The sequence below is a fragment of the Watersipora subatra genome, chromosome 9 (assembly GCF_963576615.1).
Source record: "Watersipora subatra chromosome 9, tzWatSuba1.1, whole genome shotgun sequence".
Taxonomy (NCBI): domain Eukaryota; kingdom Metazoa; phylum Bryozoa; class Gymnolaemata; order Cheilostomatida; family Watersiporidae; genus Watersipora; species Watersipora subatra.
The window spans coordinates 29,412,729-29,438,350 of NC_088716.1; the positions used below are offsets into that span (position 1 = coordinate 29,412,729).

General features: G+C 35.5%; 2 protein-coding genes across 2 annotated transcripts; both read left to right on the top strand.

The window, feature by feature from the left end:
* The first annotated feature begins 473 nt into the window (after positions 1-473).
* LOC137404964 (uncharacterized) lies at positions 474-7,864 on the top strand. Its single transcript, XM_068091191.1, has 5 exons — positions 474-1,123; positions 1,379-1,461; positions 4,650-4,730; positions 5,645-5,752; positions 7,725-7,864. Exons 2-5 carry the CDS (start codon positions 1,392-1,394, stop codon positions 7,862-7,864), a joined length of 399 nt encoding a protein of 132 aa, XP_067947292.1. The 5' UTR covers positions 474-1,123; positions 1,379-1,391.
* Positions 7,865-10,422: 2,558 nt separating this feature from the next.
* LOC137404965 (uro-adherence factor A-like) lies at positions 10,423-25,413 on the top strand. Its single transcript, XM_068091192.1, has 10 exons — positions 10,423-10,533; positions 10,913-11,036; positions 12,385-12,456; positions 14,021-14,083; positions 14,775-14,855; positions 16,470-18,893; positions 20,697-20,770; positions 21,883-22,051; positions 23,514-23,675; positions 24,801-25,413. Exons 1-10 carry the CDS (start codon positions 10,423-10,425, stop codon positions 25,001-25,003), a joined length of 3,483 nt encoding a protein of 1,160 aa, XP_067947293.1. The 3' UTR covers positions 25,004-25,413.
* Positions 25,414-25,622: the final 209 nt, after the last annotated feature.

The window sequence follows — 25,622 nt, forward strand, 5'->3', positions numbered from 1 at the left end:
CAGATAGCTGAACCGACAAACGATGACAAACTGAGATTTATATATATATATAGATCATCATTTATGGCTTTTCAAATGACAGTCAAAAATGTCATTACTGAATTACTAATTGGTGTCTTAGGCAACTACTTTTTTACCATAGCTTCCCGGTTGTTTTTTCTTAAATAATCACGGTATACACAATTGTTCTGCGTTCACACATGCATCAATGAATTTGATGCACATGGTGATGCATCAGGTGAATTTGCTTTGTCAACTTAATCTATTTTCGACTATGTTAGGTTTGTGTTTGTTTTCTTGTTCTTTTCTTTTTTCGTTTTTCTTTTAAGTCGTGGAAACTAATTGATTATTGTTCACTCGGACACTAGTGAAGGTACTAAGCTATAAGCAATACCATTTTTACCTGGAAAGGATACACATTTATTTGTACAAGTCCAACATCTTGGAGACACAAACTTACTAAACTCCAAGCCAATAATGATAATGACAAATGTTAAAAATAGCCAATAAAAGTCATACCCTTACGCGAACAGTCCATGCTGTTTCGCTCAGTGCCGCATGTCTGCTAGTCCCAACAGTCAAAAGAGAGTCATGACAGTCAAAATACATGTAGAAGAGACAGAATCATTGAGGCTGTTTATCTTGTATAGATGTCTCTGTTAGCCTCTGGGAGGGTGTTTAGATGTCTCTGTTAGACTCTGAGAGAGTGTTAAGATGTCTCTGTTAGCCCCTGAGAAGGTGTTTAGATGTCTCTGTTAGCCTCTGAGGTGTTTAGATGTCTCTTTTAGCCTCTGAGAGGGTGTTTAGATGTCTCTGTTATCCTCTGAGAGGGTGTTTAGATGTCTCTATTGGCCTCTGAGAGGGTGTTTAGATGTCTCTGTTAGCCTCTGAGAGGGTGTTTAGATGTCTCTGTTAACCTCTGAGAGGGTTTTTAGATGCTCTTTCAATAGATGCTTATCCTTAAATCTTAGGTACTCTTTTTGCTAGATGTTCTTTTCTTTGTGTTGTAGAGGATTAGCATGTGTGCAAAATCGTCTTGAGTACATAATGGAAATGTGCTAGTAGAAGGTGATGATTAATTCCTGTTGTTATGGTCGTGTATGGCTGAGGATGGTGAAGCTGTGTACGTGTAATTGCCTCTAATATTGTTTTGTAGTTTTTTGTTCCACCGGTTAATATATCTTCACGGGTCTCATTTTGGAATCCAGTTATATTGACGTTTCCTTACAGCACTACTTAAACCACCCATAGGTTATAGAACTAAAAGACATAGTTCTAATTAAATGGTACATGCCAGATTATAAAATGCGCATCTCTTATGCAGTTTTGATCAACCTGTGCTCAAATAAATGCTGCATAATTAAACGATTGTTTTTAGGTTTTGATTCGCAATGGAGTCTGAGTCAGATGATGATGCTCTCAGTTTCAATGCTGATTTAATTACGGAGCAACAAGAGATGTGTAAGTAGTTGTATCTTGTACAAGAGAAGTGTAAGTAGTTGTATCTTATACAAGAGATGTGTAAGTAGTTGTATCTTGTACAAGAGATGTGTAAGTAGTTGTATCTTGTACAAGAGATGTGTAAGTAGTTGTATCTTGTACAAGAGATGTGTAAGTACAGTCAAACATGGATAACTCGTCCACGGATAGCTCGAACACATGGTTAATTCGAACAATTCCTTTGGTCCGTTCCCACGTAATGATAAATTGCTATAGATAACTCGAACTCAACACTGTTAATTCGAACTGTTTTTTTGCCCAACAGCTACCGAAACGGTTGTTTTCGCTGTAGAAAATCACTTTATTCAAAGCCATAGAGGTAAACTTCATCTTTTCGTAATTCATAAGCGTCGTTATTACCACCATCGGCAAAATATTTTTGTCAACGACTTTTCTAAAGTTTGGTGAAATTTGATTTATACTGCGATACGATGAATAGCACGAGCTAGCCGGGTCACGCACGCAAGAATTTTCGCCACGCACATACAAAACAAAAATCGCATGTTGTTTTGTATGTGCGTGGCGAAACTCCTTGAGTGCGTGACTCGGCTAGCCCGTGATGAATAGTTTTCCGACGTTGATTCCGTGTTGAATCAACGTCGGAATGTTGAATGTTTAAAACGTCTTAAAAAATGTTGTAATTAAACGTATACGTTGTCTGAGCTACAAAAAACTATTCATCGTTTGACCTAAACACAGAATACGTGTGTACATTCAATAAGTATCTATTAAAAAAGCGTGAGTGATATAGAATGTACCGTAAAACCTCGTAAAACTTCTAATTGAACTGCCTCGGAGTGTTGCTCTTAACGAATCCCAGGTAAAGTAAGGTAATCTGCATAAACTTCAAGAAAAATCGGCAAAATTGATCGTGGGTACAACCCCAAAAGAAAAAAATGTCTTTTCTTTTGAGCATTTCAACAACAATCAAGTTTTGCCAATGTCAATCTGAAAAACGTCCTGGCAATAACATCACCTCAAACAACAAACCAATCTCAAGTGATAGAAAAATCTCTATACTTTTTCATGAAAACGTTTTAAACTTTACATTAGAAGCATTTAATTTGAAACAAGCCATTTGTGCTTTTGATTTATATTATAGTTTGTATATGTACATGTATCTACTAATAAATAAGTAAATATATGGACTTGTGACAGTGCTCTGATAACTTGAATGCTCTGATAATTCGAACACTTTTGCTCGGTCCCTTGAAGTTCGAGTTATCCATGTTTGACTGTAGTTGTATCTTATACAAGAGATGTGTAAGTAGTTGTATCTTGTACAAGAGATGTGTAAGTAGTTGTATCTTATACAAGAGATGTGTGAGTAGTTGTATCTTATACAAGAGATGTGTAAGTAGTTGTATCTTATACAAGAGATGTGTAAGTAGTTGTATCTTATACAAGAGATGTGTGAGTAGTTGTATCTTGTACAAGAGATGTGTGAGTAGTTGTATCTTGTACAAGAGATGTGTAAGTAGTTGTATCTTGTACAAGAGATGTGTAAGTAGTTGTATCTTATACAAGAGATGTGTAAGTAGTTGTATCTTGTACAAGAGATGTGTAAGTAGTTGTATCTTATACAAGAGATGTGTAAGTAGTTGTATCTTATACAAGAGATGTGTAAGTAGTTGTATCTTATACAAGAGATGTGTGAGTAGTTGTATCTTGTACAAGAGATGTGTGAGTAGTTGTATCTTGTACAAGAGATGTGTAAGTAGTTGTATCTTGTACAAGAGATGTGTAAGTAGTTGTATCTTATACAAGAGATGTGTAAGTAGTTGTATCTTGTACAAGAGATGTGTAAGTAGTTGTATCTTATACAAGAGATGTGTAAGTAGTTGTATCTTATACAAGAGATGTGTGAGTAGTTGTATCTTGTACAAGAGATGTGTAAGTAGTTGTATCTTATACAAGAGATGTGTAAGTAGTTGTATCTTATACAAGAGATGTGTAAGTAGTTGTATCTTATACAAGAGATGTGTAAGTAGTTGTATCTTGTACAAGAGATGTGTAAGTAGTTGTATCTTGTACAAGAGATGTGTAAGTAGTTGTATCTTATACAAGAGATGTGTAAGTAGTTGTATCTTGTACAACTGTTAATTGCCGTTGGCTTGATGTCAAGTTTATATCTGTTGAAGCCTAGCTACTCTTGAATGTGCAAATCTACTACTGCGCCTTTTTATAATTTGCGTCTGATTTCATATAGAAACAAGGAATAACCACGGATAAGGGTGCCAAAGATTATATGGAAACTTTTTACTTTGTGGCCCCCTTTCCAAAATATTAAACTTTTGTTTCTTTACCAAGCAAATGAAAAAAGTTATTCACTAATGGTTGCAGAAATACAATAAACATTTATTAAAAAAATGAAAATAAGTTTGACATTGGTTTTTTAAGATCTGTAACTATAAGTTCAAGAGTCATCTATTAGCTTACAATTCTTTGTAATTCCATGAATCTTTGTAAATCGGGTAGAACTTTATAACTTAGAACTAAACAGCTCGCTAAGAGCTACAGTAATATTGTATTCTTAACCATCAATAACAATTTGTGGAATGCTGACTGGTAACCTTTAACAAAAAGTTGTGAACTCACAGTGTCTATGTTTACTCTTCAGACCAATTGGGTAGAGCGAGTGAACACTATTTTTGAATATATAAAATGTTTGTTAATTTATAATCTTACATGATTGAACAGATGTTCTTGCTTTTAGGCTTGAGTATCAAAAAGCTTTTTGTACAATATACATATAGGTTTGTTTTAAACTAGACCTGTACTGGTTTTATACATTGGAAGGAAAAATTTCATTTAACCTTATTTACAATGAGATGACCTCCAGTCCCTTTCTCATATAGCATGGACTCACTTTTTCTTAAAAAGTAAATTAGCGAATTAAAGCTTGTGGGCATTTCCCCATTATTGTGTCAAACAAGGGTTAGCTAAAATTAAAAATGTATTTAAACTTCCGGCTTTTCCATCCTAACAAAAAATCCATGTCTAAAATGAATATGAATTATTTTTCTGAATAATTTTAGTCATTTTGGAAAATAATTTGCTTAAGATAAAGCCTGATTTTGAGCCCTATTACATGCATTGCATCTGTTTATTCCATCTGTCATATTCATTCATATCATTGGCTATCGCAGCCACTTCTGATTCTCAGGACCTCTTTGCACAAGAGACGCAACCTGTAAGCAACTCTGATGCAACATCTCGACCGTTTGTAGGTAAGGTTCATGTCATACGTGTGAGTGTGGTTATTAATACCATATATACACTGTAAATAAGTTAAAAACTCAAGCATGCTGTTTCAGCTACCAACCCAAACTGTTTTATGCAAGTGTTTTAGTACTCGTATGCCTTGTTGGAGTCAAGTAATCTCAAAACCCAGTGGTTCCTCATTGCGATCAGTGTGTCTCGGTCGCCGCCGAGGCGGGAATTGACGGCGCGTCTATTTTATTATCTGAAACTTATTCTCAAAGATTCGAGAAACAGTTTGAATGTTGTTTCTTTGTATAGCTTTTATGTCTGAAAAGTGATCATGTCAATTTACTTGCATTTTCATCAACTAATCTGGTGAGCAAAGTTGCCATTTACATATCGTTGCAGTTTTTTTCTAAATATAAAATTTGGTAATAATGACTGAGATGAGGATGTTGTTTGAGCAGCTGATAAATTACTTAGTTGCATGTTAGATTTTAATGAAAGTTGCCATTTTGCATCAAAAATGTTTTTTATAAATTTCTGGTCTGGTCTTTCGCACTGGTCTTCTTGGTATCTAGGGTTTTAGTTGAATCATAACAACAATAAGAAGGTAAGAAGCTGTATTAATTTACCAACTGCCATGTTTCGAGCAATTTTAGGCATCTTGTTGGAGACTTGAGCCAAATCTTTACTTAAGGAACAGATAGCTCATTTAGGATTGCTAACAAGTGGCATTTATCATGAATTTCATGGCAACTATGTATGGTTACTGGGTTTCTATGGTTACTGGGTTTTTATGGTTACAGGGTTTCTATGGTTACTGGGTTTCTATGGTTACAACTACGTATGGTTACTGGGTTTTTATGGTTACAACTATGTATGGTTACTGGGTTTCATGTCAATAGTAAGCTTGTAAATTCAATGGCATATGTTATAGAATCGCAGAGCGAGGATAATGATATGCTCTTTGAAATGCTAACTCAACCCAATTCTGAGATGATTTGTAAAGCTAAGGCTAATGCATTGTCATCCTCCGCAGCGGAAGGTAAACATGAACTGTTAGTAGTAATTAGAGCTGAAGGTTATTAGGAAATTCTAGTATGTTTTTACATGAAAAACTACTTGTTTGACCAGGAAAATTGGCACAATGATGACAAATGCCTTCGATTTTCAAAGTCTTACTTCACTTACATGCAGTCAGCTGCGCTTACGTAGTATTTATAAACGTGTTTGGAGGGCCACTCTTGTCAAGTTTTAAAGGTTTACTCGCAACAAAATTCACATTACATTTATTTAATATCAAAAGATTCATCATGTCTTACTTCACTGTGTTGTAAGTACAAAATATGTGGAAATGTGATTACAAGCTCATAAAAGCTCAAAAACGAACAGTTAATCGCAGCCATCACGAAAACGCCGTAGTTTGGAATCTCTTTATTTCGATGACGTTCTCAAACATTGCGGTTATTGTTTTGACATGTTATTGTATTGATGTTATCACGTGAATTTAAAGTCCAATAAAAGGCTCAATATAAAACGTCTCATAGCACTAGTTTATGACAAACACTTCGGGCTCTACCGGAAAACCTGTATCAAATATAGATGCTCGCTACTTTACAGTTTCGTTTCAGTCTTGTCTAATCATTTATTCGTAATCTGATCATGTGACCCATACTTCCTGCCAAGTGGCATGAACAATTTCTGCAGCATTTTTCGACTATCACAGGTGACCAACAGGCTTGTCATGTTTATCAGAGAATGATATGTACTACTTCGAGCTAAGGTTACAAAATTTAACAAATTTTTACAGTAGGTTTTGAGATATCAGTTCTCAAAGTGACAGCATTACAGTGATGATGAAACAGACGCGTAAGAACAATAGACATGGTTTTATTGAATGCGTGAAGTATATTCATGAAAATATTTTGATGAATGAGCTTGCCTGAAAGTGTAAACAGAAACCACCTCTCACAACTACGTCCCATTTGAGCCGTTTTAGAAAGATATTCCGGTCTACAACATTTTCGTGATGGCTGCGATGAACTGTTCGGTTTTGAGTTTTTAAGAGCTTGTAATCACAATTCCACATATTTTGCACATGTTTTATCAGAAACTGTAGATGTTTTTCTATCATTTGAAATGCTGTTTGTTGTTTTAGGTGATCTGACCACCAGGATGTTTCAAGATTAAAATCGACAAAACATGATAACAGTCAAAACGCTTCGAAGAAAAATACATGCCCAGACTTATAATCCTGGTAGTCAGATCCTCAAAACAGCCAACAAAATCTCAAATAATACAAAATATATTCTCTGTTACAGTCTTTTAAAATTTGATTTGACTGACTCTTCAGATCTTACGAGCTTCCTGTTTACTATAAATTTGTTAGCCCATTAATTAAAACTTGGTCAATTTGAGTGGCAAGCTCCGGTAATATGTTTAATCACCTGTGTTCCAATGTATCAGTGCACACCTGGTATTCCAGTAGGAGTATCAGCAGTTAATTTGCAATGGCTAATAAACACTAGAATGAGATCTCTGACAATCCCTCATGTAGTTGTTACTAATGTTGAAATTTGTTGTCATTCATACCTCCTTAAAAGTTGGTGCACGGCATTTGAACATGCCCACAATGGAAGTTCAGGCAAATAATCATTTCTGCTAGTCATACCGCACTCGCATCACTTCCCCTTTTCACTGGTTCTTCTACCCGAAGCCTGAAATAGGCCGATATGAATATTTTTCATTTCAAGATTTATATTTCAAGATACCTTCATATATTACTAGAGAATAGTTAATTGCAGTTATGACTCTTGTGATAGCCACATAATCAGCAGTTTGTTCACTTTCAGTACATTCAGATCTCTTCCCTTTTCTGACCTTAACAATGTTAGGTGATCCTCTCTATCACGTGTTTACGTGCCCGCCTAGATGTGTTAGATACATGTATGTATTGAGCTATATTAATACAGTAGTTTGCTGTATACCTGTTGCCCCTTTCACCACATGTATTTTAGATTGCTCGGGAGTGGTTGACGGGTCAGAAGAAGATGCAACTGATGATGGGCTAGTTAACAGGAAGCCGGCTGAGATATGTTATAGAGGTGTTGGTGAGTCCCCCTTCTATAGAACATGTAGTATGGTTGTTGGTTGCTAAACAAATTCTAGTCAAAACGTATGGAGTATTACTTCTCATTTATGTAATGGGGGGATGAGCAGTAGCAAGTTGTATCTCTAACATTAACAGTAGCAAGTTGTATCTCTAACATTAACAGTAGCAAATTGTATCTCTAACACTAACAGTAGCAAGTTGTATCTCTAACATTAACAGTAGCAAGTTGTATCTCTAACACTAACAGTAGCAAGTTGTATCTCTAACATTAACAGTAGCAAGTTGTATCTCTAACACTAACAGTAGCAAGTTGCATCTCTAACACTAACAGTAGCAAGTTGTATCTCTAACATTAACAGTAGCAAGTTGTATCTCTAACACTAACAGTAGCAAGTTGTATCTCTAACATTAACAGTAGCAAGTTGTATCTCTAACACTAACAGTAGCAAGTTGCATCTCTAACACTAACAGTAGCAAGTTGTATCTCTAACATTAACAGTAGCAAGTTGTATCTCTAACATGAATGTATCCATTTCTGTAGATAGCGATGACTCTGTTGATGATGTGTTTAACATTCCAGCATCACGGAAGAGTCTTACCTCTCTGAGCTCTTCTCTTTCGTTCGACGGTAAGATTGGCAAAACGTTGGGAGTTTTATAGCCCTGGTTCGCTCGCGATGTGAGACTGACGCACTATGGATAATATGTATTCTTTCATTCCTCTTTTACTCATTGAAACTTAAGTTTTCCGATAAAATAATTGGTTAATCTTGGGTACTTTCAGTAAGCTGATTGGGTTTGTCTTCTCTTACTAATAATCTAAGTAAAGCAAAATTTTAAGCATGGCTTGTCAAAGATTGTAAGGCCGCCAGTTGATAAATACGTTTTCAACCAATCATGTTCAAGGAAAATAGGTTTGTCAACTGATTAATATCTTGTGAACCAATCAGATTCACTAATTTCCATGACTAACTTACATGTTGTGTCTCTGTTTGTTGATTAGAGTTGATTAAATCTTCTACATTCCTCTAGTGAATAAATTAACTACGTACAAGTTTCGCTTGCGCATAATCGTTCACATATGTCGTTGCACAGCCTCTGCAGACACGCAGATACTAAACAGAAGCGAGGAGGTAACTCCCCCTGTGAAGAAGAAGCGTCTAACTCTGCTTCTTACCAAAGACACTCCTACTCGTGACTCGCCATTCACCTCCTGCAACCCATTTGATGGCAAGCAAGATACGCCTACAAATAGGCAATATGTTCATCATTCACATTTTAATAAACTATATATCGTTTTTTTGGCCAGTAATTTTCTGTGTTAGGCAGCCTGCAGAACGCGCATGATATACATCATTGTCGGTTTAGACAGATCATTCCGGTAAACGTGCGAAGCTGATTTGAATGTCAACATTTGGCACTCCAAAAAGTCTAATAGCTTTTAGAGGTTGTATAACACTGCAGGTGAATAGAGGTTGTATAACACTGCAGGTGAATAGAGGTTGTATAACACTGCAGGTGAATAGAGGTTGTATAACACTGCAGGTGAATAGAGGTTGTATAACACTGCAGGTGAATAGATGTTGTATAACACTGCAGGTGAATAGAGGTTGTATAAGACTGCAGGTGAATAGAGGTTGTATAACACTGCAGGTGAATAGAGGTTGTATAACACTGCAAGAGAAAGATTTGTCCTGAATACAGGTATTGCTTGGTGTATGTTACAGCTAATTGTCATAAGAGGCAGATCAGTGCTTTGGGAGGAGTGCACACCGTCTGTAATCATGTGGAATGTTATTAACTCGACTCAAATATGTGATGTATTTTTATCACAATTTAAAGGTACATGAAGGCTAATGGTCCTTGAAACCTCACTCGGTTAGTCATAATTTTAAACACTTGGAAATTACAATTTAATTAACACTTTGAAGTCTTGTGCCCTGGTCCAAGATAATTTGATGAATCGGTTTACTTCCTTATTCTACCCTCCAAGTTTCGCTTGGTTCTTCGCAATTCCAGTTTACGTAGGATTACAAGGTTTTGATCGCTTTGTGCGCAATACGTTTTGAGTATAATCTCAGTGTTTGAAATTGTATGGACCATTAGTTCTTGAGCTATCGCTGAAATACCGAGGGCACTTCTAACCGACCGAGGAATGAAAATTAATAGTTAACAGAACATTAGTTGCTAATGAAACATGTATTGAAATTCTTGGTGATGGAGTCTCTAAAATAGACAAAGCTAAAAAGCCTCTTTTCATCAGCAACAAGAGCTTTATACTTGAACATATTGTTTGTCTACTCATAAAAGATATACACACTCTATTAGACTCAGTGTACTACAATCATTATGTTTCTTCAGATATCTCTGAAATATTTCTCTCTGAATTTGAAAGAGTGTGATGAAACCTTTTACTATATTTTTATTTATCTTTTTTCGTTGAGTTCTACAAGCTTGTAGATCCAATATGATATTCAGTATAAAATGAGTTGTGTTATTCTGAGTACTTTCACAGTTGATTGAATGTTGTTAATATGGTCTAGGATCAGGGGACCTATTTGTATATACAAGCTTAGGTTTCATAGTGTTAGAGAATTTGATAGGATGAGGGGACAGATAGGATCAGGGGACTTGTTTGTGTATACAAGGTTAGGTTTCATAGCGGTAAAGAATTTTATCGATGTCCATATGCTGCCCAATCCGGCTACAATTGGTGTAAGCATCAAGTTTTATTTCACAAAAATTTGAATGATATTAGTATAATGGTTTGATTGATTTTGCACTTTCGGTAATTGACTTATTTTAGAAATTAAAATTTAACCAATCAAGTCCCACACGAAAGCTCAGATTAAGCAGGTACTGTTAGGCACTGCTATCAACCTGCAGCCTGTTTGTCAATATCCCTTGTACAAATTTAGGTCAAGGCTATTAATGTAATTATTTGTTTTTTCCATTCATATTATAAGAATTTTGCCTTCTCTTATTCAATTCATGCTACTCCAAATAGAATTTAGAAAAAAATGGAAAGTGAAGCAAAACATATCTACATTTTTTTTGTATAGTAATTGCTATGAAAGGCTAATTTTCTGTACAGATGCTGGTTATCTTCCTAGGATTGTCTTCTCAGTGTCTTCTGTCTGAAACAGGTGTTGTTGCGTCTATTCACCATCCTACTCAAACTATTGTGGACGACAGCATAAATGAATCTCACCGAGCAGGTAGATATGCACTCCTTTTAAAATTTTGCTCTTAGAAAACAATCCACTAGTGTTTGGCCTTTTCACTATTGGTTGAACCAGGTCGTCAACGCTTGTGGATTGTGACTTACATTTGGCACTGGATGAATATGGCACCTCCAATCAAGCCTAAATTTTGCTTTTAAAAGTCTTTGAGCTCATGCTGCCTGATCCAATTATTAGAATGTTGCTTTTGTGAAGTTCATTGTATTTTATATTAATTTAATTTACAATATTGACAAAAAATTAGTATTAGTTTTCATTGCAATCTGAGGTGTGGTTAGGCAAAAGGAGCCTAAGGGACTGACATTTTTGTTTTTTACATCATATGTTAGAGAGAATTATCTGCTGACTAGACATATATAATATGTTAGGGCAACAATTGCACCTCTGATAGCCACTGTCGAACTCCTTTGTTTTCGAGTATAAGGCTGCCAAGGTTTTAAGTTGAGAAAAATGCGAAGGCAATTTAGCATTCACCTAGCAACCAGTAATTGTATTAGCTCCGTGTGTGAAAAGAAAATCATTCGTAGCCAAATCAGACCATGCTGAATTTAAAAATCACAATTTTAACTGTCTGCAGCAAAAGGAGACAGTTTAAATTTGGATTGTGATCCATAAAAAAGTTCACATTAAAATGTCAGTATTATTTCACTCACTACGTGATGACACTCGAACAAAGCTGCAAGGTGACAGACTGAATTAGTTACATAGTTATATAGACCATATTTGACACTATTTTACGTGATTTTGAATGATAAAAAATGCTTGCGATATTGATCAGTTAGTTTACCACACGGATGAATGTGGCACGTGAAGTTTGGTGTTATTGTATCCAGTCTCTATAGGGCAGCGACAGTTGGATGATATATCGCTAGGATGAGTGGAGTGGCTTGAGTTGCCAGTTAGCCCTGTCACTGTTCTGTGAGGCCTCCTGGTTGAATAACATCTGTTTCAATCCATTTTTCGATGTTATAGCACTAAGAAAAATAACCCCAAGCATGAAAAAGTAAAAATTCTCAAGTAAAAATAATTTGGAAGATAAAAATAAATTGCCCGCCACTCTCCATAGCAATGCCCTTACCAGCTTTTTTGGAGGTTTAAATGTTAAACTCAACATTTTCTTTGCACGCAACCTTAGAAGGCATGTCAAAGTAGGGGCTGATGTACAAATGAGCTCCTACCCTCCAAAACAATTTATTTTGTAAGCTTCCAATAACTCAAATAGTATCTCATAACTTGGTTTAGGAAAACTAACCCTTAGGTTCCTTTTCCCTAAGCACATCTCATTGCGGTATAATGTGGTAACATGCATGTTGTCTTTTTGAAGATGGGGAGGATTTTGAGAGTTGTCCATCCACTCAGATAGTTGTAAATGACAGTATGGAGCAGGAACCAAAAGGTAAATCTATCTTTTGTTGCCGTAAGGCTACTTTTCATCAATTGCTTAAAGGTTAACTGACTGCACTATTTTTATTGCACTCACAGGTAATAACTGGTAGATAACATTACAGCTTGATGTTTAAATAATATTTTGTGTAATTTTGACAAAATATCTGGTTTTATTAATATTTGCAAGTCATGACAATAGACAAAAAGATTCACCATTCTTGTAAAATATCAATCGGAAACAGCCATGATGCTATATAATTATATACTGTATGTATAATTCTATTAACGGTACTTGTTTTTTCAATTAGACTATCTAAAAAATGTCTCTTCAAATTCTTTGTTTATAAAAGCAGAACATACATAAACAGGTTTTATACAGATGTCTTTGGAGATTAGCTAATTTTTATGGATACTTTTTAAATTTGTTATTTATGTTAAAGAACAACTTTTTGATAGCGCGATTAACAATATGCGCTCACAAGTCAATTGATGTAATTCTATGAACATCACTCAAAAGCTAATGCGGGACATAAATACAGCATAGACTTTTTCGGTGATTGCGAAATCCAATTCGAACTCACCTAATGATGATCTGCCACATTGGGTAACGAAAGCATTGGGGAAATGTATTAGCGGGGCGGGCAACAGAAGTGCTTTCACTTTGCAGTCACACATTGGCCAATCATAGTTGGCATCATATTTAATAATGACGACGCTTTGTCAAAAAGTGTCATTTCAAAGCTTGGAGTTTGCATTGCAAATGATTTTGTCTCTTAAACCAGTTTTTTGTTCTAGCATCAAAATCGTTGCTGAAAAATAAAATATATAATTGGATATAAATTATATATATTATATATATATATATAAATTATGATATATGATTGGTATAAATTGATTTACTTTTAAAATTCTGTTTACTGATCTTTAACACTGCCCAGAATAATAAAATCTACTTCCATGGCTTCGAGTGCCTCTCTTCACGCACTTGTTTCTAGTAGTCGTGCCAAAGTAGCAATGATGGCAATAGACTAAACAACTGTCATATCGCTGTCTATTTTAAGCCTTACAGGGGTAAGTGACATTTATGTCGCCTAAATTTTGCACTCTCCCACGGGCAGAGTGACATTAAATTTACTAGTGTATACATGTTTTTTAAAATCAGTTTTACATATATGTTGAAATATGAGACAGAGTTATACTTATGACTATTTTGAGAAAGACAAACTGTATTAGACTTATTACTTATTTTGATCATGTTACCATTGATTTTTGGGTTGAACAAATTATACAAAATAACATCTCAGAGCAACTATTCTTTTAGAAATAGTTGCTCTGAGATGGTTTTGACATAAAAAATGGACCGATTATATAGGCCACTTATATATGCCACTTATATAGGCCACTTATATAGGCCACTTGTATAGGCCACTTGTATAGGCCACTTATATAGGCCACTTATATAGGTCAATAGCAAGAAATATTTCGAGATTTGAAGATTTTATGCCGAGACGAACTATTCAATTTCATCACTGCACATTTGCCCACTGTTTTTGAGATGGTTCATATGTTTTTAGATGATTTATTTGCTGCTGAGACCCAACCTTGTATGAGTGGAGCATCCAAACATCATGACGCAGGTCAGCTGGATATTATATTATGTCTGTGTCCTTTTTAGGTTCATTAATGGTTTGCTTGAAAGTAGGTAATCATCTGCATCTTTGTGAAAGCTTGTTTCATGTCGTTTTGTGTTATTCAGAGTTATTCAGTTATTCATTCTATACACTGTATAACTATATCTATGGTTTATTTATACATTCATCTGCAGCCAAGTCAATAAATTTGCAAGTCCGTAATCAAACATATATCAGAGTTTAAACTTTACAATTTGGACTGACTTGGCTGTTAAAAAACCAAAGCTGCTCGGAAGTTCTATCCAGGTTCAAAGTTTATCGTCGATCTGAAGATGTTGTACATTGAATTAGGAGGCATTCACTCTTTGGTGGAGTATTGTGGCTTAGCAATGGTAAAAGCTCGATAGATGATGCAGTTTATGAGTGAATTTGAATGGTAGTCAGTAAGGTTATGTCTGATTATTCTGTCTAGTCTGAAAAATAAAGCATGAAAATGCTATTGTGGCCGGTATCTTCAAGTACCCAACATTATTGATCAAGAGTAATCCAGCTTGTTACTCATCCAAGAGTAAACCAATATGGTGCTTGTTCAACAGGAACCAAATGTCGTACTAATTAAAGAGCAACCAAATGTGGCATTAATCGGAAAACATTCTTTTCTCTATATATGTACATGTAGTCATTTTTCTTTTTACAGAAAAGGAACATGAGGGACGTGAATGGTCGCCCGAAGATTTTTATGTTGCTGAGACTCAGTCAGTCAATGAGCTAGTGCCAGGTACGTTTATAGATAGCTGCCAGATGAATTCATCAACCGCTATATGCGTAGTTGAAAGAAGTAAATCCATAATATCACGGTGCTCTATCTTCAAAATGAAGTTCGTTTACTCTAAAAACCTTTCAACAACTCACTTATAACTTGAGAATTAATATATGAAAGTCGTATAACAATATTAAAGGTTTTTTTAATAGAAGGTATCATCACCCACACATGAGGCATCGTAACATCCAAATGATTTAAACATGGAAGCCTGGGCCTGAGATAATTCGTAAATATATTTGTTCCACTTGATCTTATGCATGAGTAAACACAAATTCATCCTTTTGCTTTTTTTATGTACTTCTAGTTTACGAAAAGTTATGAAATTTGGGTGGTTTTGTGTCGTATAGGATTTTAGTATAATTCCAAAGTTTCAAGTAGATTAGACTATTAGCTTTTCAGATATAGCAAAAATACTGATGACACTTTTATCTGAGCGATAAATTAAAAATGGCTGTCAACAGAACACAAGTTTTGTTTGCGATTCAGTACTCCTGGCTTTGGCTTATGTAGAATTGCGAATTTTCGATGCTTTTCTGCAGAATATGTTTTAAGTGTAATTCAAGTTTCAAATTGGTTGGACTATTATTTATCGAGATATTGCCGCAATAAGGAGAACACTTCTAACAGACCGAGAAAGGAAGAATGGCCGCTGATAGAACATTCGTTTTCTTTTGTATTTCCAGCTCACGTAGCATTACAAAACTTTGATTGCTTCATGGGGCATATACTGTCAGCATAATTCAGAAGCTTCAAGTCGATAGAACTATTAGTTCTTGAGAAATTGCCGAAATAACAAAGATTCTTCTACGTAACTGAAAAGAAATGATAAATTGCTGTCATCAAAATGTTAGTTTCTAAGGATATACTGGTTGAAATTTGTAGTAATGAAGATAAAAAATTAACAACAGAGCTTCTCCTCAGCAATACGAGCTTTACATTAGAGCTATTTGTTTTTCTATTCATAAAATACACACACTCTATCAGACTCGGCTTACATCAACCATTATGTTTCTTCAGTTACCTCTAAGGCTCTAAAACATGGCATCTTTGAAAGAGTGTGGAAAGAGCTATTTGCTATATTCTATATTTTGTTTTTTCTCTTTAGTTCTACATGCTTGGAGTTTCAGTACGAAATTCAGTTTTAAAGAATTGTGCTTTTCTACACACATTCACAGGAGATTGATAGTAGTTAATCCAGTCTAGATCAGGGGGCTTGTTTGTGTGTCCAATGCTAGGCTTGAAAGCTTTAATAATTGTGAGAGTGGTCTTGTTAACACTACGCTTTCTAAACTCACACTAAGTTGGTTCATGGGCACCCATATCTATGTATATGTGTCTGCAATAGTATAGCCCGTAATCATTTCATAGGGTGAAACTTTTAAATCTTTCAAGGTATCTTGTTGGAGCCAGTGACAAATTTAGTTGGGCGATGATAATGGAGGAGATAGTACAGTCGTCACTAAAATCACAGATTAAAAGCTGAAATATAGAAATATGACACATGTAGTTTGTCATGTATATTCTCTTGTTTTGTGGTTGTTGCTTTTTGTATTGTGTACTACCTTGTAGATACTCCTATTGGAGATGACCTTGATGGCACAGTGGGTAAATCAAGTGTTTGCAAACCATCAAGACAGCGTTCTCCCAGTGTTGCATGCCTTCCGTTGTTTGATGAGTTGCAACAATTAGGCATGTCAGGTAGAAGTTCTGGTATGAGTGGCAAGGCAAGAGTTCAGGTTACTTCTGTTGAATTTGAGAAAGATTTGTCCTTTCCAAGATCAACACTTGAGAAAAACATTACATCTGATACAGCTGTTGGTAGCATGCATGATGAGTCTGACCAATTAAAAAGCAAGGATGATGTGGCAAGTAAAACAATGGATACAGCTTTACAATTGAAGCTTTCTGATTCTATCAATAGCTCAAACAAATGCAAACAAAGTGAAAGCGATAACGTGATCACTGACCTAAACCAAAGCTGTCCAGATGACGTAGTCTGTAGCCATAATTTGACCGACAGAAAAGACCAACAGGAATCTTTATTAGAGGCAACTTATGAAAGACAGGAGGAGATTCATATTCCTCAACTTAACTTGAGTAGATGGTCTCCAACTCAACAGATTGTAGAAAACAAGAGAATTACAAAGAAAAAGCCACAGAAAAGGCAAAAAGTCAAATCATCAAATTTTAGTGCCAAGGTAAAACCTTCTAAAGGTGAGGTTCAAAACATCAAATCAGCCACTGATGAGTCATCTGGTAAATTTACACGAAATGCAGAATCACGTCTGCGAGGATCTTCAAAAAATAGCAAACATGTGGAGATATTGGAGCATGCTGAGTTGGATATGCAAAGAATTCCTTCGCAGTCGCTACAGAAAACATTTATTTTATCTGGTCAGCATCTCATCTCAGGTTGTCTATTGGAACCACAAAATACAAGTTGTGCAAAAGAATGTAATGCGGCTGATAAAACGCTATCTCCATCCACAAGAAAAAACCCTGTTCGACAGACTAAAGGCAAAAAGACCAAAGAGGTTATTTCTGCAAGGAAGAAAACCCCTTTGGGTTCCGTGGTGATGATAGCTAAAGATATTAGGACTTCATTGTCAACTAATCATGGTAAATCTACAAATACCCAGCAGTACACTAAAATTGAAACAAGGCAAAATAAATCTAGGCTACATTCACCAACATCTTTTGACTTGTCAAAGCATAAGAAGCCTGGAAAGCATAAGAAGCCTGGAAAGCAAAAGTCTGCAAGGATATCCCCAGATGTGCAAATAAGCAAATGTGATTCCTTGTCAGAGCTCACTGTTTGCAAAATGACCAAACAAAATCAACAAAAAATTATGAAAAGTGTCAAACATTCCACACCACCTGAAAATACTAACACTCCGTTGCGTGCTGCTGGTAGATCGATGGAAGAAAAAACATTCCCATGCTCGAAAACGATAACGTCATCCAAATTATGTAAAACCCATTCTACTGCTTCAACTTCATCCAGTAATTCACAAGAGCGAAGTGAAGATGTCGATTTAGAGGTACAGACATCTCATATAACTGGAACTGACTTTTTCTCTCCACCAATAAAACCTAAACATTTTAAGCTTGAGAAACAAAAGCAGTTAACAAAATGGACAGCTACCAAGTTCTTGAGATCATATAATGATGGCGATGCTTCTTCGAAAGATGCCTCAGGTGAGGCAGTGAAGCAAATTGAAAATGAAGCACCAAACGACAGCAACTCAATTCTATCAAGTGAAGACCACAGTGATCGAAAAACTAACTCTCATAAATTAACCAAAAAAGAGCAAGCAAAGCTTAGAGCTGAAGCGAAATCCAGCCTTAATAAAGACAGCACAACTTCACAACCAAAAAGTTCTGTTAGATTGTCTGAACGAAATAAGCTAGCAGAAATTGAGTGTAAAATTGAAAGCACATTTAGTAGATCAACGAGACAAAAGCGAAAAATGAAAGAAAATGATGAATCTTTGCAGTCAATCTCAAAAGAATCATCTTTGTTGTTAGATTCTTGTGATTCAAAGAAACAAAGCTCAAGATTTAATCTGAAAGCCTCAAAGACGTCCAGGTACCATGAAGATAGTTTTGGACAATGTTCTTCAGCATCTGTTAGTCTGAAGCCAAACAAAAAAAATCAAGCTAATGAGATGCTAAAAAAGAAAGGGTGCCAAACAAACAAAGACTTATCTGATGTTCAACCAAAAAAGTCAAAACTTCGTAAGGCTTTTTCATCATCGCCAATCAACTCGATTTCATGCTCATCTGTTTCATGCCCAGTGCTTGTTCAAAATGCAAAGGATCCAAAGCAGCTAGCAAATGTTGAGACACCTACTTTGAGTAAAGCCATCACACGAAAGTCGCCATCTACAACTCGCAGAGTAACAAAAAGAAAACAGTCCCAGGTTGAGCTTTTTGACGGGGAAACAAGGAGAAAGCCACTAGCTGATACCTCTGCAAGAAGAACTCGTCAAGGTTTGTAGCGGATGCTGCCACATTTTTGTTGAGTTATAAAAAGGATCGTTAACAGTCCATAGTAGAAATAAGAGGTTAGAAGTAGGTGATATCACAAAGTAGGGCTCCATTGCTAACCCAACAGTAACAGTATTTTAAGCCACAATAAATTACCTTTATTTAAAGTATGAACCAGGCACAGCAATAGATTCATTTTAAAATTGTTCATCTAAATTCATAAGGATAGATAATTTTTTGTCTGCTATTATGATTATTATAATATTTAAAAATCTTGCCCACAAAAACGTATAACATTGCAAGAGTGTTCCAAGAAGAGCTTTTTATTACAGCCAATATGCCATATTTTGTATCGAATGTCGAAGGGTTCTACTTAGTATGTTTGTTTGTAAGATGAGACACACCAGTGGGTTGGCGTAATCATACCAAACTTGATACAAGACATAAATGTCAGTAGATACAGTTGTTTAGCTAGTACATTTACAATGTGTTGCTCTTGTTTTGGCTGCAAGAGCAAAAAGTTAGCCTTTTTCATTTTTGAAATTGGCCTTTATAATCCCGTATTTACATTCTGCTAGAAGGCCTTTATAATGGCTTGCCATGTACCTATACGAAAACATTGATCACGGAGTTAACAGATCCACTCAAAATTTTGCCACAATGAAATCGGGATATTGGGTTACCATGTTGCCAAAAAATGAACCACTTAGTTTTCTTTTCACTCAGATTTTGCAGCTTAGTAACCCAGAATACAAATTTTTTTATTTTCGGTTTAGGATGGATGAAAAGAGATTTGTAAACTGGTTTAAATGTATTTCTGTTTGTGAAATTTTTCAACATTGGGATTTACATATTTCTGATTACTTTCTTTCCCCATTCTTTGATATTTTTATATTAAAGAATGGGGGTCTGCGTTTTAGTCTAACCGTGCAAACGTTAACATTTTTCGTTTGCAGCCAATTTCACTAAGTTAAAATAACTACATAAGTATCAAGCTTTCTTGTTTGCAAAATGCATTGATTCTTGCGCAGAACTTTCTGCTGATTAAAAAAAACTATATTAAGGCTCCATGACAGACACTCTACGTTTTGCAGCAAAAATATAGAGGGTATGTCAACAAAACATTTTCTTAATGAATTTGCAAAAAAAATTTTGTAGCGAAAGAATTAATTATACAGTGTATTGAAGGTTCAGTCAAACAGTGAAGGGTAAGCTCAATACTTCTATTTGCATAAATTTTTGTCATGCTATTTTATCTTAGTGATATTTAGTTAAGAGGTTGGATGAGTTGTAGCTGATTTGTCAGATGCTCTTCAAACAGAATGTGATGGCCTATATGAGTGCCAAGGAACAATATAGGAAGTAAAATAAAATGAGAAAATCTCTTGCGAACTTGACATTGCAAAATGAAATAACATTATACGTAGAGGTACCTCCGTATATATGGTCAACACTACGATCGATTCGGTTTTCTACAGTTTTTGGCTATTTAGCAGAGTATGTCATAAATAAAATAGAAAGGATCCAATCTTACAGCTGACTTGAGTAGATCTGGTTTGGTTTACTGGCAAGTCAGAAATCAGTAAACTCGTTATCATCGAGGTGGGATAGTTATGCTGACTCTCTTGTCTCTCAATTGAATAAGTTTTGTCTTATCTTCGTAGGAACCAGTCTGGAAGCATCTCCCTATTCCTTTATGTAAATGTTGAATAATTCTCAGTCAATTTTTCCTTTTTGACAATCTTTAAAATATGTGATTTAATATGCAGAAGGTGGCAGTTGATTTTATTCCTCGTCCCTTCTTAGTACCTTCAAGCTGCCGAGCGAGTCAAGTGAAGGTCATGTTCACCGGCATCGCAGATACGACCAACCTAGAAAAGGTAATCAGTACACCATTTTCTCAAATGTCCCAAATCATAAAATTTCCAGTTGCTCTACTTTGCAACCTTGTTTTATTTGATTTTCTATTAAACAGGAATGTATTTTTTCGCTAAATGTTGAAGCTGGCTAGGTGAATGTTGCATGAATTCATTGGGGCTAGAATAATTTAGCTCAGCTTGAAATTTAATCTGTTGCACTATCGCACTCGTCACACTGATTTGTCAGCAGGTTTTAAAATGAAATCCAAACACTAATAAAAGTAATTCAATTTCAAACTACAACTAACTTGCTATAAAATCTCGTAAACAGCACCAGTTGAAATGCCCTTGGAAAATCCTCACTATAATCAGAGCCATGACTATCTGCACCACTCAACCACATTGCCACATCTAAGAATCATTATGCACATACTTATTATACGAGATGATCTCTCACGGAACACAGCGCTGTCAGTGTATATTAAAAGATCTCAGTAAAGATATCTAATCAATCCTACAAGGATTAAAATAAACTTTTCTATGTGTAAATCCCTCTCTTATTGGTCTCTTTTAGCGTGCTTTGCTGATTGGCTACGAGGCTGCAGGTTGTATCATTTTGCAATGCTATATAGAAGATCTAACTGGCGTCTTGCAAATTGTTTGTTAGATCATCTGTATTGTGCTACAGGCTTTTTGATCTAGTTGTATTAAAATAGTATTTTTGCTGGGGAAGACTCAGATTCCGTGGGTTGCGTTTGCTATATTTATATTACCGTCATGTCTATATAGTATCTTATGCGCATATTTGGTACAACATTAATTTAAGTAACGAGTCGTATAAAAGTCACATTTTGACTCCGTTGGAAATTTTGTAGGTTGACTTGATCATAAGTAAAGGTTTGACTCTGATCCAGTATTGTCGCCATTTTATCATTAGTTTGAAATTTGAACAAAAGTTTACTCTATGACTTTTTTGTCGCAACTATAGCAATGAAATACCAAAATGGCAATTGCATTGAGAGAAGGCTAACACTCTTCTCACAACTGGACTTCTTTATTCCAGTCTGTATGATATTCCTCGATCCTGATAAGAGAATATCCCTGGAGCTCTTATTATCCCACATATATTACAGATATTGAGGCAGCTAGGGTGTCAAATATGCACAGACTTGAGTAAATCTACGCATCTCGTAGCAAATGAAGCAAAAAGGACTATAAAGTTTCTGTGCGCTGTTAGTAGAGGCCTTCATATCGTCACATCTAAATGGGTCACGGAGTCCTATAAAGCGTCCGAGCTGCTTGGTGTGTGTTTGATATATATTTATAGCGGAATTATGGTTATATGTTACGGTTACTATCTGGGTAGATGCCCACCTTCGCAACACTACATATCAGAATATCATTTGCTCTGCATTTCTCCAATTGTCTACTGTTTACCAAATAACCTGATGGTTTATACATGTTGTTTACCCAAGTAGAAAAATAGTACTTAAAAAGCTTGTCAAAAAATTATTGTTAGATTTGGTAACCCTCAGATAGTTTATGTAAAATTGCCATTTCTCAGGAATATTTCTAACACATATAATGAATATACTATGCTCATCATATGCTATCAGACTGTAGAGCTGTAAGAAAGTTGAGAACTATGACTACATCATTTGATCATACAATAGTCTGTATACTATTGGCACATGCTATACAATGGCTAACCACAGTTCCTAGCTCTCTTGCAGGCCTAGGGTGCACTCGAACGGAAAATTATAGATCCTATTGGAAAAGCGCTGTTTCCTGTTACAATAAAATTTAGTCGGCTCGCTGAAAACATAGAAACCCAAACTGATGTTTGCGTGTTTGCACTGAAGTTCTATCCATCTACATGTAGTACCGTCTAATAGTCTCCTACTATATCCAATTCTACCATCCAACTAAACCTTTCCAGTATCCATGAATGTATATACTCCGGACCATAGGGCTCGTTAGCTATAGTTAGGGTATAGTTGCGGTGTAGTATGCTTTTAATTTTGTTAGAGAGATGGAATAATAAATGTTGTTTTTCACTCATCATTCCCACTTTCTTTCTCTTAAACTCAACCCTTAGCTTCGGAGTCCCTGGTTGGGTGCAGGGAAGGTGCATTAGTTTATAATCATTGTCAACACAACACGTAGTATTTATGTAATAATGACAGCACAAGAAATCAGTGAGTCAAGTCAGAAACTCACTCAATCGGCAACATCGCTTTTCTAATAGGATCTATAATTTTCCCACTCGAACACCACCATACGTAATGCTTGAAAAGACGACATTTCAAGTATGTCCTGTTGTATACTTGTGTCTATCTGCTCACGGTTAATAGCATTATGTAAATGCAAAACAGACCTTGGCTCTTCAGCTTTTATTAGCGGAAGGTGGCTCTCTTATTATCCAAAGATAAATCAATAAAATCAAACATTTTCAAGATCCTACACTTCGTCGAGTGTGGAAATATAATAGACATGTTTATATCAATCGTTGGCCAATCCATCTTTTATTTGGATTTTTGCACATAACATCTTCTTGTATTACCAATATTTGGCATATATGACATGAAACATGGTAAATTTACATAATATTATTAATGCAAAATGTTGATCTTTGGCAGAGTTTAAATTGATTTTTAAACGTCGATGCACAATTTTTGATATGAATTGCTCTCGATGCGTGAATTAAAACAATCGGTTGCAGTTGGTTATTGCAGTTTATGTCAATCCTTCATCTGTGTTGTAGATGCTTGTGACTTTTCACTAACTGACAGAAAGTCAGAGAAATTGCATAAGTTTAACCTTAAGTCATCCTTGGAAAAAGCTCGGAGTAACCGAAAAGGTCTTCTCTCCAACTGCAGAGTATTTGTTACCAAGGCTACACTCCCACCTGTAGGAGAGATGAAAGGTTTGTGTTTGTAGCCTGGAATAAGGAGATGTTTAAGAAAAGTTTAAATGTAATCACTGTTTTAACTTAACAACCTACAAAATATTCTACTAGAGCTTTTGTTTGGACTATGGGCAGCTTTCAGTTTAGAGCTCAAGTTTATTCCTTCAAAATCCGTCATGAAGGATTATCATCTCCTGAGAGACTGTCATCTCCTGGGAGACTGTCATCTCATGAGAGACTGTCATCTCATGAAAGACTATCATTTCATGAGAGACTGTCATCTCAAAAAAGACTATCATCTCTTGAGAGACTGTCATCTCATGAAAGACTGTCATCTCCTGAGAGACTATCATCTCATAAAAGACTGTCATCTCCTGAGAGACTATCATCTCATGAGAGACTGTCATCTCATGAAAGACTGTCATCTCCTGAGAGAATATCATCTCCTGAGAGACTATCTTTTCATGAAAATAAATTCATAGTCTGACGATGACACTTCTTATACTAAGACTACATTCCACGTATAAAAGTTGCTGTTCCTTGAATGAAACCTATTAAAACTCTGCGTTAAATGCATCTTTTAAATAATGTAGCCCCTCAGCAGTTTGTGTATTCTATTCATTGGTGTAAAAGTACTAAATATGAATTCTATTCATGAAATGTAAATATGGTATTATTGTTGATTTTCTAATTATTGCTCTTAACTTTTGCGAGTTTTAATAAGTCATTATTGTTTTCGATTCTCCGCCATTCTCACTGCAGAATGATGGTAATTATGTCTAGTAATTAACAAAATAGATGTATTTCTCACAGACATCTACAAAATAGTTACTTCTGGTAAGCCTTGTGTCATGACTATGTATATAAGTATATTTATTTTATACACAAAAATACCTTTCTGCTGTTCCATGGTGAGTTCTTCTCATTGAATTTTATATTTTAAATCTTTTGAAGCATTTTAATGATGTCAAACGCAACGGCAAAAATGAAGGTGTGTTTGAATTGTTCTAGATAATTGATGTTTTGGAGTGCTTTTTTATTTTTGTAAAGACAGCCAAAAATGCCTTGTCAAAATAAGGGCTCAAACCGATTTGTACAACTCTAAGTTTAGTTTGTTTACAACAATTACAATCGCCGTTACAGAGTTGGTGTCCGCAGCTGGAGGAAAGATCTGTAACACACTCCCAAACGTTACTTCAAATAACCTTTACGTAGTTTCGTGTGTAGAAGATGCTGATGAATATAGGATGTTGTTGGATGAAGGCTATACTGTGGTCAACAAGGAGTTCCTCCTTTCCGGAATTCTCCGGCAGTCTCTAGATATAGATAGTTGTCGTCTCAAATGAAGTCAAACCTGAGGATAACTGAGTACAATGTTTCCTTATTAAAGTCATGCTGATGGGTTGGCTTGTTACTCATCTCAGAATTAAATGAATTGTACTATACTGCAGTAGTAAGAATGTGGGCCAATCTAAATGCTTAATTAAATCATCGACTATCAACAAGTATAAGAAAATAAGCAAGCAGTATTTCATTACGAATGTCCACATCTTATATACTGCCTGACTATGGTTAGAAATTTTATTACTTATGCTATCTTCAGGTAGAGCATGTATCCAATCTTCACTGCATATATTTTACGTGTTATACATAATATTCAGAGGTTTCTCCTTGTTAGTCAGGTTTTACTTATGTATCAAATGATGGTGGCAGGTCACACTATAATGTTAAATATATTGAAATATATGCCGTTGAAACAACACTCAATTGCACATTACTTTTTGCTCACAGCGTTCAATTCATTTTTGTGGGATTCTGATCATTGAGATTCTATGCTGAAATGTAAAATTGTGTTTTGAAGTGAATAATACATTTCTAAAATTTCATTTTGTCGGAGTTGAAAATCTGTAGTGCGTATTTTTGGGATTCTACAAACCGCACTACTAGTACAGAGAAATTTGCAAC